Source organism: Nipponia nippon, unplaced genomic scaffold (assembly GCF_047370975.1).
Source record: "Nipponia nippon isolate SJK-2023a ecotype South Korea unplaced genomic scaffold, ASM4737097v1 scaffold_27, whole genome shotgun sequence".
Lineage (NCBI taxonomy): Eukaryota > Metazoa > Chordata > Aves > Pelecaniformes > Threskiornithidae > Nipponia > Nipponia nippon.
Genome location: NW_028262344.1, coordinates 5,568,046 through 5,580,523, shown reverse-complemented (window position 1 = coordinate 5,580,523; position 12,478 = coordinate 5,568,046). Strand labels below are relative to the sequence as shown.

General features: G+C 46.9%; 1 protein-coding gene across 3 annotated transcripts in view; it reads right to left on the bottom strand.

Moving 5' to 3' along the window:
- The window catches only part of CDS2 (CDP-diacylglycerol synthase 2), a 40,437-nt gene that overhangs the window by 18,177 nt on the left and 9,782 nt on the right, over nucleotides 1-12,478 (bottom strand). For all 3 annotated transcript variants that reach the window (XM_087762677.1, XM_087762678.1, XM_087762679.1), the window contains exons 2-12: nucleotides 8,555-8,697; nucleotides 7,115-7,211; nucleotides 6,607-6,704; nucleotides 5,180-5,319; nucleotides 4,700-4,758; nucleotides 3,857-3,939; nucleotides 2,909-2,996; nucleotides 2,507-2,575; nucleotides 1,712-1,864; nucleotides 1,285-1,404; nucleotides 564-667 (exon numbers count right to left, since the gene is read on the bottom strand). In XM_087762677.1, the coding sequence (XP_087618803.1) occupies nucleotides 564-667; nucleotides 1,285-1,404; nucleotides 1,712-1,864; nucleotides 2,507-2,575; nucleotides 2,909-2,996; nucleotides 3,857-3,939; nucleotides 4,700-4,758; nucleotides 5,180-5,319; nucleotides 6,607-6,704; nucleotides 7,115-7,211; nucleotides 8,555-8,697 (1,154 nt within the window). The remainder of the gene's footprint in view (nucleotides 1-563; nucleotides 668-1,284; nucleotides 1,405-1,711; nucleotides 1,865-2,506; nucleotides 2,576-2,908; nucleotides 2,997-3,856; nucleotides 3,940-4,699; nucleotides 4,759-5,179; nucleotides 5,320-6,606; nucleotides 6,705-7,114; nucleotides 7,212-8,554; nucleotides 8,698-12,478) is intronic.

Genomic DNA, 12,478 nt, shown 5'->3' with positions numbered 1-12,478 from the left:
AGTTCTACCCAGGGAGCTTAACTCCATTTGAGATGGGGAAATGGATTCAAAAGGCACAGGATGCTGAACATTAAACAAAAACACCACCCCAAACCCATCTGTTTCAAGAGGGTTGTGCATCTTCCATTATCAGCAGATGCTCCCCCTTGAAAATCAAAGCAGCCACATAGAGACAGTTCCTCAGCTCCTTCAGTACATCTTTTATGCACCTACAGGCTTTCTTCTATGCTTGGCTACAGAATACTTGTTAATGCTACAAAACTGGATTTTTCTGCTCGTTCAATTCTGGAAACCCTGCTCAAGATTCACAGGGATGCAGAAGGGACATGGAGGAGTTTCAGAGGGACTGGAATAACAGACCTTGGGAAATGGTGGTTGTGTTTCCAGCTCTGCATGAACCTGCTAAAAGATGCTTCCCTTCTTCAAGCCTCCATTTCCTCTCTTTCTTTGTCTTTTATTTTCAGATGCTAATCTAACGGGGATAACAACTGCCTCTTATTACAAGCCTGTACGTCACTTGAGTTTGACAGGGCCCCCAAACTTCACTGCAAAGCAATAAATACCTGATAAAGCTTGCAATGTACACGTTAACAAAGGTAGCCATCAGGTACTGACAGTCAAAGCGGTCCATGATACCTCCGTGCCCTGGGATTGTGTTGGCAAAGTCCTGTGCAAATCAGAAGGGATTGCATTTAGGAATCTCAAATGCCCGTTATAAGAGCTACTTGCTTATGTACCTCTATGCACAACACTCATACCCTTGCTCTAATTCTTCCCAGAAGATAAAAGTCAGACTAAGAAGACATTTTGTTTAATCTCTCCCTGGTTTTACAAGTTTCTCCTTTATGAAGCCTGAGGGACATCAAGGCTTAACTCAGATCTGTCACTCAAAGGTCAAGGAAGGCTAATGTTTATCTCTTGCAATGCTGTCTTGCCTTTTAAGGCTTCTTAACCAAACACAGACTGTTTATACGTAAAACCAGCCTGCAAGACATCAAGGGAAGCCTCAGATTGCAAAATTTCCTGACTGGGTCTTTCTTCCTCTACCTCAAGTTCTGCACCAAAGCAGCATTTAGAATATCACAGTTGAAATTTTAACGTCTCTCCCCATTCAGTCAAAAAAACCTAGATCCTGCTCCAGCATTTTATCTGTGACTGAAGAAACCTTCTCTCTCTTCCCAAAGCTCACAGCCTGCCACTCCTTGGAGCACAGGGACTGGTTAGAGGGGTAGCAACCATTTAGTCTTTCCTTTCTAAAATGTAAATTACCTTGACCATCCTCACCTTGATTTTGAAGGCCCTCTTAAATCCACTAGCAAAGAAGCCTCCAAACGGCCCAATGAGGGAGGCGAAAGTAGACAGTGCGATGCTGTGGATTTGGAAGGGGTACATCCGGACTGTCTTCTGCAGAAAGGAAAACATGTCAGAGAGGGATTTTCAACGAGAATACCACTGTCCACTGCTTGCCCCTCTTGCTGTGCTCTCCGGGCTTTAGACCAGTTGGTTTTCAAGTGGATTAATGTCCCACCAGACTTGGGACACTTCCTTTGGGCCTTCAAGCAACACGGAGCACCACTAAATTCCCCCTTTTTCTGGATGTACCACCATCCCTTGTCATGTTCCTTCAAAGACAATCAAAATAAAGCCCTGATCTCTTTTCTTGGTGTTCCTATCCCAATAAGTGAGATCTAATAAACAGAGAGAGTCCTACCCAGCCCACCACAGACTGCAGCACCAAGGGGATGTTGTACTCCTGTAGCTGGAACAGCTCGGATGGCTCACAGTCCACTGTGAAGCTGTTGGTGTCGTTGTTGAACTCCACCGGACAGGTGAAGCACCGGTACCCAGACATCACATAGGACAGCTTCAAGGAGAGAGAAAAAGAAACACGGCAAGAGAAAGCAGGATTAATATTTTCCTGAGCAATGTGCCAGAGCCAGTCTCAAGGGAAAAGGCCACTCAAGGAGACACGGTGAGGAGGGAGCCACACTCCCAGCTTCATTAAGAAGATTAGTCTCCTGAGAAACAGTAATTGGCTAAAGGCAGAGTAAGCATTTTCGTTCAGTAAGTGCATCTGTTCAGCAAGCAGCGATCAGAGCCCAGTACAAACAGGCTGAGATAGGCTGCACCACTTGGCTGAGAGGAAGGAAACAACCAGACGCAGAGATCACCATAAAACCAGATAAGAATATTTCAAGAGCACTGAATTCCCCACACAGCCCTTGAAAAGACACACAGCATTCATCCAACAGCAGCAGGAGAAAGTTTCAAGGATAATTACTGTAATGAACATGTCACAGGGTCTAACAGGGACTAAAAACTTCCTCCATCTGCAGGATCTGCAGACAGCACAAAGCACAGCCATGGACCAGTTTAAATCCTGGTCAGTAAGGAAAATGTGAAGTCTCTGACAAGAGCTTAAAGCTTGACTGCATTTTTTAGACAAAACTCTGTCACCCTATGAAGGGAAAAGACCAATGAAATAAGCACCATGATTGCTACTTACCAGCAATCCAAACAAAACGGTGGCAAAAAATCCTCCAATAAAACCCTCCCAGGTCTTCTTTGGGGACAGCTGCCAGAGAGAGAGAGGGAGAATTACAAACTGTACATCTCCGCACACCACTGCACACCTATGCAGCCTTTCTTCTCTCGTGAATTCCTGAGGCAAATAAAAATTGGTGCCAACAACCAACAAATAAGTGTTTGGGGTCAGAACCTGACACTAACATCTCGGTCTGAAATGGTTCATTTCACTTCACAGCCTCGAAGATCGGGACGCACACCAAGTTTAATTTGGAGGCTCACTTCAGATGCACAAAAAGCCACAAAACTGGAGATGAGGGAACACAGGACTAAGACCCAAAGAAGCCAAAATGTATGTTTTGTCCACCGAAGTGTTACGAACCTTGATGAGTGGGGTGCGGCCGAAGAAGAACCCGAACATGTACGCCATGATGTCATTGCAGATCACACAGGAAATTGGGACGATGAACCTAGATGGCAGAAGAATTGGAAAGTGTCAAGATCAGACAATTCCAAGACTTAACTAAATAAGCAGTGCCTTCATAAGATGCTTTGCAGTGCCATCACATCAACGTCTCCCCCTCCAATGCAATGCAAGGAGCAACCACTTGAAGCTCCTAGGAAAATCTGGGGGATTACTCTAGTGCTCTGGACTAAAAAGCAGGTCAGGTACCCAGAATGGCCTGTTTTAAGCACATTTTCTTTTGCCACACGTGACACGCTGTTAGATAGTCACCCCCTCTCCCCCCGCCAAAGAGGCTGCATTTAGCTGTAAGCAGGCTGCTCCCAAAGCATTCTGGGCTGGTCGTGGCACACAGAGGAACACGCAATCTTAAAGTGGCCAAAATTAGTTCCTGGCCCTGCTGGTTTTGGGAAGACCACAAAAGGAGCTTCCCCTCTGCACAGCAGCCAGAGTAAGGTGGCAGATTGCAATCGCCTTCCTTTCACAGTGCTGCTTTTACCATTATGCTGACAGCATTGCCCCAAATCAAGTGCCGAGCAGCACTTTCCCATCCATTTGCTAGACGTGGGTATAAAGAGCAAGCGTCTACACAGGCCTGGCACTGCCTGAAAGGTCCCTGCACCCCACTGCAGTTTTCAGATGCTTCTTTACAACAACTCTTCATACTGCTCAAGTAGCACAAAGCAAGTCCTAAGCTGCTCAGGTATCACTCAATCTTTTGCTTTTCTATTCTGAACAGGCTGGTCCCTCACAGGAAGCACCTTCTCCTTGGATATTGGTTTTTTTAAAGAACAGTTTTAACTCAAAACACGGTCATTTGTTTCAGGCTGCAGAAATCAAAGCAACTCAGAACACACAGCAACTCACCATATCATTCCTTCAAACAGGTTGTGAATGATGAGGTGCGACTGGGTAACAACAATTAGCAACGTCACATGGGTCCATCCAAACTGGAAGAGAAGACAGCATGCAGTCCAGCCTGCCTAGAGACCCTGCCCGTACGCATCGCTGGCAGAAATCAGATGCTGTTAGCTACCTCTCAGACAGAGAACGGCTCATGCACATGTGCATTTCTAGCATGCACCTTCACCATGACAAACACCAGGAGTCACGAAGAGCAGGGAACAGTCACCTGTTATGGGCATGTTCTTCAGCTCAAGCCCAGAGGTGACCTTCATTGGGAAGACTTCTGCTGGACCAAACGCTCTTTAGCCCACCCCTATCCTACACATCTCACTCAGCCTTCTGACTATATAAGAAGAGCAGAAGACTGACAGATATCCAAGCCATATCCCTGTGTGCTGAACATATTGGAAAGCAAAACTAGCTGCATCAACAGTCAAACACAAGCAATGCCTTACTGATGTTTGGGAAAAGGAGGACATAGCCAATTAACCCTGGTGGCCATCTACCCTCAGTACAAGAGTCAAATAGCCTTGTGCAGTCCTCTCAGCTTGCAGAAAGTTTCTTAACAGCATCCACAAGAGCAGAGAGAAGAGAATACATGTTTGCAGGGAAATTCGGACAGAGCCACCTTCCTAAAAATACAGTCTGCTCACAGTAACTTGTCTTCCAGGCAGCGTTACAGTGCACAACCAGCACAGAAGCATCTACTGACACGTATTCCTCTACACAACATTTTCAAGCAGCCTACACTATTCATTCTTCTGCCTCCAACTGGGGGCAGCCAGGCCCTGCATTTAACCTTACCATGTAGAACTGGAGGCGATAGTGTTTCTTCACCAGACTCAAGACAAACATGCAGAAACCTGATGAGAGACAGAAGGAAAGTAAATGATGGGAATGTATCTTCAACAGTCAGAAATACTTTTTTTCCATGACACTGCCTAGCTCCTTAGGTTCTTTATTTGAATAAAGCAGCAATGTGGAGTGGAAAAATGCATTACTTTGGAAGTCACAAAATACCTTTGCCTACAAGCAGCACTTGGACAGATAAACAATCAAGCCTGGCTGTCCCATAGAGATTGGGGAGTTTTCTTCTACAGCGCCTCATGTAAGCGATTTGCCACCACTACTCTAACCATGCAACCAAGTTACAGCATCACTGAAGAGCAGAGATAACTTGCTACAGATACTGCATTGGACACAATACTCGGGACAAGAGTAGTTCAAGGAAATTTCTTCCTTCCAGCCCAGACAAGATTAACCAACAGAAAATGTGGTCTCTACCTGTTAAGTACAGGGCGAAAGAAATGAAGCGGTGGTATTTGCTGAGAATTCGCAGGGGCTCCTCTCTCTGAACCAGGGTGAAGAAATAATCTGTCACAGTCTCACCATAGAAAAAGTAGTTTACGCAGAGCAGGAAGTACCTGTGAAGGATGCAGACGCTTGTTAGCAGGAGCCCTAAAAGGCTTCTGGAGAAACACAGAAAGTGACTGATCCCTAAGGTCTTTACAATGTTCTGGTACACTGCAAACAGGCTATCTTCAAGTGACAGCCACAACTTTATTTCCCCCAGTTTAGAAATGTCACGTTCATTTAAACTAGTGGCTGCATCACTCAGCTCCACTTTGCGATGGATCACACCATCCAGGTTCGGTTTTGGCCTTCTAGTGCACAAGGACTTTCTGCCTTTAGGTGGCACTCCTCAACAGGCCTCTGCGAGCTTCTGCATCCTAAAAGTACATGCTCCAAGTACACGCTCCGTGCTTCCTGAAAGCATTGCTCCTGCCCTCTTCCCCAGCCCCTATGTCCCAACGTTCAGCCCTGTTTCACAACCACCTAAAAACTGCCATCCCAGCCAAGCAACCATGTCCATCTCTAAGTGGTGATGCCTGTCAATGCTGTCCCTTGCACAGATCATGGGATTCAGATCTCTGCGCTTCATTAACAACAGGACAAACTTTATCAATACAGGCTCTTTCAAGACATTGATCTATTAAGATTTGTGGGGGTTTTTCGTTTACAATTGCTGCTAACATGTAACACTGGTCAACAGAAAGCAATCCCCCAGTCTCTGGTTTGGAGGTAGACAGATGATCCCCTTGCTGCCTGTCTGCAATGAGGTGAAGCACTACTGCTGCACACAAGCCTGGGGAGGGGAGCAGCCCCCTGTACTCAGCACTGGTGAGGCAGCACCTCGAGTATTGTGTTCAGTTTTGGGCCTCTCACTATGAGAAGGACATCGAGGTGCTGAAGCGTGTCCAACGAAGAGCAACAAAGCTGGTGAAGGGTCTAAAACACAAGTCCTATGAGGAGCAGCTGAGGGAGCTGGGGTTGTTTAGCCTGGAGGAAATGAGGCTTAGGGGACCTTATTGCTCTCTACAACTACCTGAAAGGAGGCTGTAGTGAGGTGGGGGTTGGTGTCTCCTCCCAAGTAGCAAGCGATAGGACAAGAGGAAACAGCCTCAAGCTGCACCAGGGGAGGTTTAGGTTGGATATTAGAAAAAACTTCTTCACCAAAAGGGTTGTAAAGCATTGGAACAGGCTGCCCAGGGAAGTGGTTGAGTCTCCATCCCTGGAGGTATTTAAAAGACAGATAGACGTGGTGCTTGAGGACATGGTTTAGTGGTGGACTTGGCAGTGTTAGGTTAACGGTTGGACTTGATGATCTTAAGGGTCTTTTCCAACCTAAGTGATTCTATGATTCTACTCACCAGCTGAGCGTCCTGAACCAGGGCAGGTCATATGAGTGGTACACGTTATAGCCAATGGTGATAATCTCATGGAAACATTTGATCTGGACACACATCACCTGCACAAAAAGACATCCAGAAGCTGTAATACATGTTGGTTAAACATCTCCTTCATCAAGGAAATAAAAAACATGCATGGGCAGAGCAAAAGGTACTTAAGCAGTCGCTGTCAGTGTGGCAGGAGTCTCCTAATCCAACATGGGAAGCTCACCATCTTGTTTTGCCCATGCCTTTCCTCTGTAGGAGGTTTCTAACAACCCCTTGTATTAGTTTCAATTGCAGCCAAATACTGACTGCCAGGGCAGGCGGTCAAAGATTCCTTCCAGGCCTTCTCCATGGAGAGAGAAATCCAGCAAGCTGAACAAGGACCTCTAAAATATGAGGCCCTGAGCTGCCCACCCCAGCAATGGTCCCAGCAACCTTCCCCCTTATCACTCTGAATGTCAGGGCATCTCTCTGGAGCACTTACTATCGTCATTAAGACCATGGGTCCCAAGTAGATGATGATGAAGAAGAAGGTGATCATTGCCAGTGTGAGGATGCCTCTTACCCACCAATTCTTCCATCTAGGCCATAGAGATGGAAAGATGTTAGAGAAAGTCAAAACAAAGCAAGGAAGCACGACAGCACTTCTGCTCTCTGCACATCACAGGATGGAAACAGCCCTGGAAACCCCAAGTTTCCTTTCAGTGCTGCAGAGACCTTGATCCACTGATGAAGGCCTGGTTGCAGCAGCTGCAAGTCTACAGCTCAGCTCAGTCTTCCCTGCTATGAACTTCACTAAATGCAGAAAGCATTAGCCAGGTGCAGAGCATCTCCAAGGGCACTGAAACAGGACAGGAGAGCATCTGTTCCTGTTCTGCTACAGGTTTCCCACACCTTGGACAAGCTGCATGATAAGTTCAAATAAAATGGGGACCATTACTCCTCTCTGCACTCCTTTTCAACAGGAGACATGGGCCCTGGCACGTTGTACCCTTGCTACTCTCCAACAGATCCTGCCTTGAGCCTCTCCCATCCTCACAGCACACCCAGGAAAGACACTTTCTCCCATGATAGGAATACTATGCTTTTCCCCCAAAGCAATCTGTAGAGAACATTCACAGTTTGTTCTTAAATCTTGTCTTTATCAGCAAGCTTTTCTCATGCATTCCTGCAGAAGTAGGTCACACTAGTGGTTAAAAACCATCGCAGTTGAAGTCTTTGCTGAGAGTGCTGTCAAAGCTAAACACAACTGTCTTCTGCCCCACCCAGGCTTCTTTTCACCTGCCAAGACCAAGCACGCAGCAAGATGACCCTCCCGCAGCACTCCTCTGCCACCGGTCCTCTCCCACGCACAGCAGCCCTAAGCACTGCACTCTGCTCTCCCCGCTAGCATCACTGTCATCTTCTGTTTCCTGTGGCCTCGAGGGCACGCTTCTGTGGGAATAAATGAGGCTGTGTTTGACTTTGACGAGATGCAGCTGTGCCCTTGAGGCTTGTTACAGGTTCGCAGGAATGCAGCTGTGGCCTTGAGGCTTGTTACAAACAAGTTTGTGAAACTTAGAGGCAGAAAAATAAGGATGAGATTGGATACATCCCTGAAAGAGGAATTCGCATGCACCAGCTTGAAGAACCAATAAGTAACACTGAGGGGACACGTGGACGCAAGACAGTAGCCAATGAAATGGGTTTTGCTTGCTCGTGAACACTAGATCATATTATAAAAGGGATAGATTGTAAAAATAAAGGGTCTTCGCTTGTCTTTGCCTGAACTCATATGCGGAGTCCGTGTCTCATTCCCTTCACGCTTCCAAGAGCTGCTTATTCAGCTTCCAGCAGCCACCGCCATGCTGCTGGAGCTAGGAAGACCACAATGAAGATGTAGGGGCCCTGGCAGCAGAGGGGAACAATGCTCAGTGAGTGCTACCTTGAGGACAGGTTGGAGAGAGCTCTGTTCAGGACTTCTGGAGTGTCATCCGATGTCGGCACCAGGGGCGATCCTCCAAATTCAGATTTGCTTTCACTGTCTGATGCTGTCTCTCCATCCAGCTTGTTCTCTGACTCTGACTCCTGCAAGTTAAAGAGAGACAAAGAGCTTTACTAGACACAGTGCTGGCACTCTTTGAAGAAACTCAGACCAGCCCACTGGATGCAACACCTACCACCACTTGCTTCTGCATAAATGAGATAAAGAGGAAAAGAAAATATTCTGGGTATTGCATGGGGTTATACCCATAAGAAACAACATCAAGTGTTTCAGGTGACCTGCGCGATGGGGTTTACTCTCCATCAGTCTCAGCAGCAGCTACAGAAAAGGATCTGCTCCCTCTGAATAGTTAAAGATGCCTCGCAGTTGATTAATAAGTACCTCCAAGTGCAGCAAGTGCTTAAGGGACACAGGCTTGTTAGCAGGGATTTTTACAAGGTCTCCCAATCCCCAGGCAGGTCTCCAAGTATGCAACATAGCCCAAATTAGACAGAAAGGCAGGCCTCCAAGTAGACAGGCTCAAGGCTTCCAGACAGACTTTTCAAGTGCTGACTTTATATGCGGGCACTAAAAATAACACCAAGCCCATCCTCAAATAGCTGAAGAGGAAGAGCATGGCTTATCGCTCAGGCCCAACCATCCTCTCTGGCCACAGAAGAAACCTGATGTACTGGAAAGAAATACACATGCTTTCCTCACCCCTTGTACTGCTCCAGCACTTAGCTCAGAGCAAAGTCTTGTATTTAGAGGGTAAAAAAATACAGGTGAGGCAGGAAGTTACTGAAGGCTCTGCAACAGGCCAGTGATGGAAAAAGGATTACAAACGACCTCCTGGCTCCCAGGCAGTCCCCATGCCCTCTCCCCAGTGGCAATTTTTCCTCTGATCCATCTCCTGAACAGAGAACGAATCCAAACTTCCACATTTTGCCCCTCATTTCAGTGGCAGAGCTTCATCCTGCTCCTCAGTCCTCGAAGCAAGGAAGGACAACACCACTCCCTGGGGAGTGCTCATGCATTTGGCCTCAGACCACGGGCTATTTTAGAACTCCCGGAAAAAGAGAGCGTGTTTGCAGGAAAAGCAAGGAGGGAGCCAAGCTGACAAATGCTGGGAGCTCTGCAAACAAAGCGACTTCATCCCTTTGGGCTCCCAGGCAGCGCTGCCCTGTGCTCGGAGAGGGGGGACCCCCACCAAAACAAGCATTCGCTGGGATGGGTTTGGTGTAACCAAATCGAGGGGTATTTGTAGTTCACTAGAGCAGTAAGACTTGAGTAGCTCCCTTATTTAAGGCAGGAAAAGATAATTACTCCCCAAGCTGTGATGTATCCATGGCTGCAGGCCAGGTTCTTAAAACAGACAAGGACAGCTAGATACCATCAGGTGGAGGCAGCTAAAAATATGAGTGTTGTCAGAGATGTCTTCTGGGGACAAGCGAAGCATTGGCCATCGCACCAGTTGCACCCTGCGTCGCCTCTTCCTCACCTTGCTCCACGCTCACTTCTTTCCATTCCCATCGACTGGGAAGGAAGAGGAAAGCAAAACCAAACACCTCTGCCAGCACTCACGTGGGTTGGGAGAGCTGGCAAAGAAATACAACTTGGCTTTTTTTTCAGCTGTTTTTTAACTGACCTGTAACATCCACTTGTCCCTCGGACTTCAGAGAGATTTAGTGCCATTTAGCTGGGAACACACAAAAGATCAAATCCACAAGGCAGCTGCAAATGTCAGCAGGCAAAAAGACTGGCAATTACAAAACTCCCTGAAGACCACGAGTTTGGCATCCTATAGCAGAGCACAGGTCAGGGGCCCTGTTCTTGAGCAGGTTTTGGGAAATCAGTCACTGTATTTAGCTACAGTCCTATGTCTCCCACTGCAATGCTTTCTCTATGCTTTCTCCACGAAAAGGATTCTCTGCGTAATTCCCTTGTGAGCAATCTAAATAACAGAGAAAAGCTTTGGCTCCAGCCGGACCAAATGCAGTTTCTCCTTCTGGTCTTCTAGATTACCTTTAGGAAATGGGGGCTTTTCTTTTGTTGCACATTTCTAAAAAAGAAAAATTAATGTGACTGATTCAAATCAAATGGGCAAGGAAGTGCTTAGGTACTCAGGGCAACCACCATCATCTGTATAGGCTAAACCCAAAAACCTCAAGCAGATTTCTAATGCAGTCAATCTCATTCAAGTCCCAGCTTGCCAGCCATGCGATAAAAGGACTAGGCATTGAAACGAGGAAGCAGATCCAAGCCAGCATCCCTGCATTTTATTCCCCAAAGCACTAACATTGCAGGGCTAAGTGCAAAGCAGGCAAATTATTCCTTGCCTGTAGCCCAGAGGATCAGAAGTTTCGCAAAGCGCTCGGAGACCAAAAGAAAGGGAAAGAGCACTGATGCCTTCCTCACTTCCACTCCTGGCCAAGAACATGAAGGATGAAAGCAACTGCATAGCTCAAGAGACAGAGGAATTTGATGCTGCAACCAAGCTAATCTAACAGCTGCTGGAATGGGCAGCCCCGATCTCTGCCATAGCCCAGCCGATGATTTCTTGCACTGACACCGACATTGCAGCTACGCTGATGTAAACCACATCACCAGTTACCTGACCCACTGATTTCAGTGCAACGCCAAACCAATCCTTGTGCTGCGAAGTGTTTTGGTCTCCAAGAGCAGGAGCAAAGCCTCACTGGATCAGTCCAACGGCGCACGCATCCTGCTGTTCCCCACTTCATCCTCAGCAGTGGGAATAGGAGAGGTTGTGCAACAGACACGCAATCCCCACAGCTCCAACAAACATTACCACGTTATTTCCAGAGAGTACAAAGAAGGCAACGAAGAGGTTTGTCAAGATAAAGGGACATTGTTAGGGTTCAACATTAAATGTAGGACTCACTCCTGTCACATCTTGCTTACTCAATTTAAGCCTAATGGGAGATGGAAAAAAACAATTTAACTGATGGAAGAAATCGCCAAAGTGAGGGCTAACATACATTTTAACATCTTCATTTTCAAAACAACTGAGCAGTGTCGGGAACCAGCTCTTCTCCCTACTTAGATCTCTCTCCGAAATGGAATGTTGAGATTATATAGGACATTGTGCCAGATATAGGCTATGGAGAGGACTCAGTGATTGACACTATTTTTATACCTTTTATGCAAATTGCAACCATCAGCCTACAAATCACCAGTTTAAGCAGCTGAGCGGGGTGCCAAATAACTTGTTTAAGCCTGAGCGTGATGCGCCCTGGTCTGGGCTACTTAATCCAGCTGTGGCATTGCCTTGGTAACACCCTCCCGCACGTTTCCACTGCTATCTCGCTAGTCCTCCAACCGAGCCAGACAGATCCCCGTCCCCAAAGGATAATCATCAGATAGCAATGCTTTCCGCAAAGCAGCTTACGACAGCAAGCAAAGAATGCAAATCGGCACAGACGACAGTGAGTGATGCTCGCCGAGAGCTATCGCCGGTGAAAATTTAAGCTCATTACAGAGTCAGTGCTTCTGCAAAGAGCTTGTGACTGCAAGGGGCAGGTTTGGGCTGTGTTAAGCCACGGACTGCAAACAGTGTCCCGCAATGCCAGTACAAACAGCATTTCAGGGAAGCTGGCTCTAATAGATGGTATTTTGTCACCAATTCTGCTGCTCCCCTAAGAAACACCAGGTTTCTGATGCCTCTTCTGTGCTGTTTTCTCCTATTTCTGCCCTTGAAACAAAATCATGGAGAGACGCAGACTTACAGCAAGTTAACCCAGAAATCATGACTTGTCTCCTTTCCCAGCCACTGGACCGTACTCTCTCCTTTACCTTTCCATGGACCTTTTTTCTGCCTTTTTTTGGTTGTTGTTTAGGTTCTTCCTAAAAATCAAAGCTATT